Genomic DNA, 6,862 nt, shown 5'->3' with positions numbered 1-6,862 from the left:
GCATCTTGAAATCAATCACATACTTTCAGTCTAAACAACTAAATGATCACAAAAAAATTTACTTAATTCCATGACCCAACAGTAGTATTCTTAGAATGATCAATTATAGCTGTGAGTTTGCTCCTCAGCCATTAGATATTTGATAGATTAGATGATAGAGTAGATATTTGGCTGTCCCAAGTCCACAGAGGTCACCTCCTGATGCATCCTTGGTAACACAGGCAGAGCAATCCGGGCATTAAGACTGTACTTGTGGCTGTATTTGGCTTTTGAATGAACAGCACTAGGACCCTAACTGATCACATTTCACAGATTTACAAGAATACAGACAAGAACACAGGGATCGCCTATTGAGTCAAGACTGTTTATGTAACAGTTTTGGGTTTGGAAATGAAGAGGCCTGTTTTACAGCCCTGTTTTACTGTGGGCTGTGGGTTTTGCTTTTGAAGGAGGACACGAAGGTGTCTGGGGTTCACAATAAGCATCTCTCATTATTCAATCAGTTTTTATCAATTTTATCAAGATTACAGTTCTTTTTCAATCTAGTGCACCTTTACCGTTGTTGCCCTGGTTCACCTCTACGCTCCATTCCAGTAGGGGGCAGTAGTGTAGATTTGCTCCACGGTAGAACACGTAGATCAAGAAAGAGCGGTCCATGCTTTCCTCTTCAGTCAGGTAAACAGTTCAGCATGCGCGAGAGGGGGGTGATACATTCACAGCAAATGAAGACCTGGATCAGCTGATGGTAAGGTTATCGACCACCGCTGGATCAGTTATACTGGGTGTTTACACGGAGCGCGTGGCCCGTAGTGAGTGAAGTGAATCAGGGGTCGCGCTCCAATAAGCGATCTCAACTAAAGCGCTTCACTGTAGTGCACAACTCTGCACACTTCCTCAGACCTGAAGTACTCACATACGTTTTTTACTTTTTTCTTGCTGTTTGTAACTATTATCACCTGCTAGATATGTAAAAATAAGCAACAGCCTAATAAGACCTCTGACATATATATATGTATATATATATATATATATATATATATATATATATATATATATATGTATATATATATATATGTATATATATATATATATATATATGTATGTATATATATATATATATATGTATGTATATATATATATATATATATATATGTATGTATATATATATATATATATATATATATATGTATGTATATATATATATATAATGTGTGTGTGTGTGTGTGATGATCCAGGTACCTTGGATGCTGATGTAACCAGCCAGGCAGTGGAAATGCCGCCGCCAGAGGACGGGGACCTGGTGGTGTTGCCACCGGACCCTGTGGATGCCGGCAGTCAGAGGTGCCGTCTGGGTCCGTCAGTAATGGAGGAGCTTGGGCTGAAGCTCGGCTCTCCGCTCCTTATCCTGCTGCCGGGGGGTTCGTGCCTGTGCACTGCCTGGCCTCGGAGTGACCTTGCTGACGGATACCTGCAGTTCCAGACCACCTGTGCTGCGGCCAACCTGGTCAACCTCAGTGGCCCCTCTACTCCTCAGTCTGAAACCCCCCACGAGGGATTTGGCGTGAATTTGACTGAACTCCGCCTCCAGCGTGCAAAGCTGAAGCCGCTAACCTGCCCGCGTCTCAAACGCCTGCATGTGAAGGTTCTGGTGCACAGTTCCGAAACCCAGTCGGCCCAGTTCATCCAGGAGCTCGCAAAGGAGCTGCTGACGGGTCTGTACGTGCACGAGAAGCACTTGGTGAGCGTTGCTGGAGCTGGGACCCAGGTTCGGTTCATAGAGGTGGAGACCGTGAACTCTGGGTCGCACAGGGCTGGACTGGTCACAACCGAGACCCGCCTAGACTTGGGCTCGGTTCTGACTGTGCAGAAGTACAGACAGGCTTTGAGAAGGACTCCTTCTGTGCACTTGGGTGGAGTGGACGAGGTGTTGGCCTCTCTAAAGGAGATGCTAACGGTTCCGCTGCACTATCCCGGCAGCCTCAAGCACCTAGGGCTGCCCTGCCCACGAGGAGCGCTGTTGGTGGGGCCGCCAGGAGTGGGGAAGACCCAGCTGGTCCGAAACGTGGTTCAGAGAGTCGGAGCAGCATTGGTGACCCTAAACGGCCCTGTGGTGGTGGGGTCAAGGCCTGGAGAGAGTGAGGAGAACCTGCGCAGGGCATTTGCCCAGGCTCGGAGGGCAGCGCTGGACGGTCCGTGCGTTGTGTTTATTGATGAGATTGACGCACTCTGTCCCAGACGCAGCGTGTCCGGCAGTGCCCTGGAAAACCGCATCGTTGCTCAGTTGCTGACGCTCATGGATGGGATTGACAGCGAGGAAAGTTTCATCATCATTGCCGCGACCAATCAGCCAGACACGCTGGACCCGGCACTCAGGAGGCCTGGGCGGTTCGACAGAGAGGTGAAGCCTAAAATGACCAAATAAAACCCAGTGATTCCTATTTAAACTTTATGCTTGTACTCAACTGGTTACCATCAGACATTTACATTTAAGGCATTTAGCAGACGCTCTTATCCAGCACCACTTACAAAGTGCTTTGCTATTTACCCAAGAAAAACCCTACCTAGTTAGAATAGACCAATAATTCAAGGTACCTCTTGAATTTAGACATTACTAAACACAAGACAATAAGGTGACCATAGTACTCTATTCGCTATTCGTCTTCAGTCTGCGTTTGAAGACAGCGAGCGACTCTGCCATTCAGACACCCAGGGGAAGTTCATCCCACTACTTTGGATCCAAGACAGAAAAAAGCCTGGACGCTTGTCTTCCGTGGATTTTGAGGGATGGCGGGTCGAGCCGAGCCGTACTTGAAGCTCGAAGGGCTCTTGGTGCAGATCGGCTTTTGACCATTGCCATCAAGTATGGAGGGGCTGGTCAGTTCTTGGCTTTGTAGACCGGCGTCAGGGTTTTGAATCTGATGCGGGCAGCAGCTACAGGAAGCCAGTGGAGAGAGAACGCAGCAGTGGAGTGACATGGCTGAATTTAGGGACTACAGACAGAGAGCGCTTAATATGTTAATGGCTGATTTCAGTTCATTTGCACTCTCACTGCTACTCTACTAATGCATTGCTGCTTCCTGTTGGATATATTTTGAAGTGCAGCATGAACTTGCATTCAATATTAAAATATGATGAGCTGTACATATATTCATGTATAATTGAATAATGCGTTATATAATTGTCCATGGATACACACCATTAATTAGTTTTGCTTCTAACTGTGTGTGTGTGTGTTTGTATGCTTGTGTGTGTAGGTTGTGGTGGGTGTTCCCACATTGCAGCAGAGGTTCCGGATTCTGCAGTGCGTGAGCCGCGGTTTGCCGCTGTCCTCCACAGTGGACCTGCAAACCCTTGCTGAGATGACCACCGGTTATGTTGGAGCTGATCTGAGCGCGCTCTGCAGGGAGGCAGCACTGCAGGCTATACTGCACAATGCACAGGTAGCGCACACATGCGCACACACACACACACACACACACACACACACACACCTTTCTGAATCATTCCAATAGCACTGGGCATCCCTAGTAAAAACTTTGCTGCTGTGTGTTGTTTCATAGGATGGAGATAAGGAGCCAGATGGGCTGGTGGGGGCAGAGCATTTTGTTAGAGCCCTGCGGTTAGTCCCACCCTCCTGCCTACGCAGCAGTGTGGGCGTGGCTGACTTTCAGCCTGTGAGGTGGGAGCAAATTGGAGGTCTGGAAGATGTCAAACTCAAACTGAAGCAGGTACAGAGATGCACACAAGCTCTAAGTGGGAAATTTATTTTAAAGCAATAGTGTACACCTACCCCAAAGACATGTTTGGTGCATCTTTGGTTTAACACTGGGAGCTTTGAAGCCAATGTAGCTAAAAAGCTACATTAATTGTATAGCTCCTAGTGTAAAACTAAAGAAGCACTAAACAGATACATTACATTTGAAATAAAGGTTTTGTGGTAAATGTATTTTCTCTGAACTATTGCTGTAAGTTGTCTGGCTGACTGTTTATTTGCATGTAGAATTTTGGTACTTAAAGAGATGTTTAACTGCAGACTAAACATAAAGTATGTGTGTTTGTGTTAACAGAGTATTGAGTGGCCAATGAAGTTCCCTGAGGCTCTGGTGCGGATGGGTGTGCGTGGGCCACGGGGAGTGTTATTGTATGGCCCCCCTGGATGTGCTAAGACCACTCTGGTTAAAGCAGCTGCTTCTGCATCACATTGCAGCTTCCTTGCTCTGAGCGGAGCTCAGCTTTACTCTCCATATGTGGGAGACTCAGAGAGAACACTTTCACAGGTAAAATCAGAATAAAAGTATCTAAAATATAATAATAATAATAATGATAAACATTTTTTATAATATATAATAATTTTCTCTCTCTCTCTCTCTCTCTCCCTCTCTCTCTCTCTCTCTCTCTCTCTCTCAGCTTTTCCGTCAGGCCCGTGCTTGCTCACCTTCTATTGTGTTTCTGGATGAGATTGACAGCATGGTCGGTAGCCGAGGTGATGGTGGTTGCCGTAGCGGGGTGCAGGCCCAGGTTCTGTCTGTGCTGCTGAACGAGTTGGATGGGGTGGGCTACAAGACCACAGAGAGACGGGCGCCAACAAAGACTTTCCAGACTGAGGGAGAGGAAAAGGAAACTGTTCGAGAGAAACAGGTCAGACAGATTTATCAGAACCAAAATAGTTTATCATGCTACAGGGCTGCACTGATTAGGTGGCATAGCTGATCGCATTTTCTGTAGCCCCTCTTCACAGACCACCAGATGGACCACCATTTACTGGTTGAATATGTGTTTGCTGGTGTAAATCTATAGAATTAGTATACTTAATCTATTAGAATTAAGTATAGAATTGATCATCGCTTTCTGTGCGCTACCATATTTTTGGCAAACTGATCCAGATCATCAGTTTTTCATCTGAGGTGGGGAGTTTTTCATTTTTCAGGTTTTCATCAGTTATTTTTTTTTTTTCAACCACTGAAATTATAAAATTAGAGTGATGTGTGATTAATATTCCTATTTATGTCCTGTGAGTTTTTGAGTTTTTGACACTAACAGAATAAAATTCTGTAAATATTGGGCTTTATTACCATTATTATGGTTACTAATTCTTGATTTCCTAATCACTGAAAATGTGCATGATTTTTGTGATTTACTTAAATTTGATGTTTTATGTTCTTCTTTTTTTATATCTTATGTAATGAATTTAAGGTTGTGTTTTAGAGGGAAACTACAAATCAAATTTATTTGTAAAGCACTTTTTACAACTGGTGTTGTCACAAAACAGCTTTACAGAATCAGTAAAAAGACAAGAGTCAAGTGTGGATCTTAAACAGGACACCTTTAGCACACACACCTTGACCCAAAGAGACTTCAGTTCAGCACTCTGACAGTAAATGGCACCAAATTCATTCTGTTTGGAGATGTTAGTTGGTAAACTTGCATCAAATCTAAATTATATGGGTTTCTAGATAAAATAATTTAATAAATGATGAAATAACCATTTTAAGTAATGTTATGTAAGCAAATAATTTAAAGGTTTCATCTTTCCACCTGAGCATTTATGTGAGTTTTCATAATACATCTAATCACTTTTTGTCTCTAAGAGGTACACCTTCTTATCGTAGAAGTGTCTAGTTTCTGGTATAAATGTATGTTTCAATTATGTGTTTGTTGCAGATGGAGCTGCAAGAAAGGTGTAATAAAGACGTGATGATAGTGGCTGCCACTAACAGGCCGGACACTCTGGACAGCGCTTTACTTCGCCCGGGCCGACTGGACCACATCATATATGTCCCACCACCTGACCCACAGGTAAGTTTCTAGATTCTCCCACCCACACCAGACACCATAGGTTCCTATCTGACCCAGTGCTAAATGTGTGACTCCTAACACCCCCCCCCCTTGACCTACAGGTAAACCTATAGCTGCACCTATCCCACATGACACACAGGTACACTTATAGCTCCCCCCAAATCCCATCTAACCCACAGATAAACGTCTAGCTTCTCCAACTCCACCTGACCCACAGATAAATGTGTAATTCCTCCTAGGCCACCTGACCCACAAGTCAGGTAATGATTCTACCTGAACCACAGATGAGCTCATACATGCCTTTGATTAGTCCATCAGTGCCATCCAAACTGTGTGTGTGTTGTGTTCTGTTTTCAGGCTCGACTGGCCATCCTGCAGCTCCACACAGAGAAAATACCATTGAATTCTGATGTGAATTTAATGGATTTGGCAATCCAAACAAACCTGTTCTCTGGAGCCGACCTGGAAAATCTTTGCAAAGAGGTCAGAACACTTTTGCAGTTCATTTTAGAGTTTGATCATTAAAGCTCTGAGGACACAAAGCTTTAGGTACATGGTTTGTGTGGTATTGTAATAGCGCGTGTCTGTGTTTTCATTTGCAGGCAGCACTGTTAGCTCTTAACGAAGACGGGATGAATGTGTCCACGGTTCAGCAAAAGCACTTCCTGAAAGCACTACAGCGTGTCAACCCCTCTCTGACTGCCCACCAACTCCTACAGTACCAGCATCTCTTCAGCACAAGACTGAACTGCAGTTAGTGCCAACTGCTTAGCTCAGCACAGTTAGCGCAGCGTGAGTAGCTCAGCACAGATGAGTAGAAGTTAAGTGCACTAACCTAAGTGTGGTTACCTCAGTACAGTTACTGCCATGAAGGTAGCTCGGTGCATTTAGCTTAGCTCATTTAGCTTGACACACTCAGTTCATTGCGCTCTGAATGAACAATATAACTTGCTATACCAATCCTTATTGCTGGTGTGTAAAGTCATGTAACTTGTTGAATAATCTGATTAAAATGCCTTCTCTCTGAAATGTTGTTTTTTTTTTTTTTTTTTTTACTGTAAAGTAA

The 6,862-nt window shown here is 44.2% G+C and overlaps 1 protein-coding gene across 1 annotated transcript; it reads left to right on the top strand.

Annotated features, from left to right (window-relative positions):
- The first annotated feature begins 657 nt into the window (after nucleotides 1-657).
- afg2b (AFG2 AAA ATPase homolog B) lies at nucleotides 658-6,819 on the top strand. The gene is made up of 9 exons (XM_072694886.1): nucleotides 658-745; nucleotides 1,236-2,398; nucleotides 3,255-3,440; nucleotides 3,561-3,728; nucleotides 4,068-4,277; nucleotides 4,408-4,638; nucleotides 5,662-5,796; nucleotides 6,154-6,279; nucleotides 6,399-6,819. The coding sequence occupies exons 2-9, from the start codon at nucleotides 1,274-1,276 to the stop codon at nucleotides 6,552-6,554; spliced, it is 2,337 nt and encodes a 778-aa protein (XP_072550987.1). The 5' UTR covers nucleotides 658-745; nucleotides 1,236-1,273; the 3' UTR covers nucleotides 6,555-6,819.
- Nucleotides 6,820-6,862: the final 43 nt, after the last annotated feature.

Source organism: Salminus brasiliensis, chromosome 13, assembly GCF_030463535.1.
Source record: "Salminus brasiliensis chromosome 13, fSalBra1.hap2, whole genome shotgun sequence".
In the NCBI taxonomy this organism is placed as follows: Eukaryota; Metazoa; Chordata; class Actinopteri; order Characiformes; family Bryconidae; genus Salminus; species Salminus brasiliensis.
The sequence above is the reverse complement of the archived record's forward strand: the minus strand, read 5'-3'. Positions and strand labels throughout refer to the sequence as shown.

Coding starts and splice junctions, on each gene's coding strand:
- afg2b (XM_072694886.1), top strand. CDS start 1,274: ATGCCGCCGCCAGAGGACGGGGACCTGGTGGTGTTGCCACCGGACCCT. Junction 4,639..5,661: donor AAACTGTTCGAGAGAAACAG/GTCAGACAGATT, acceptor TGTTTGTTGCAG/ATGGAGCTGCAAGAAAGGTG. Junction 6,280..6,398: donor TGGAAAATCTTTGCAAAGAG/GTCAGAACACTT, acceptor TTTCATTTGCAG/GCAGCACTGTTAGCTCTTAA.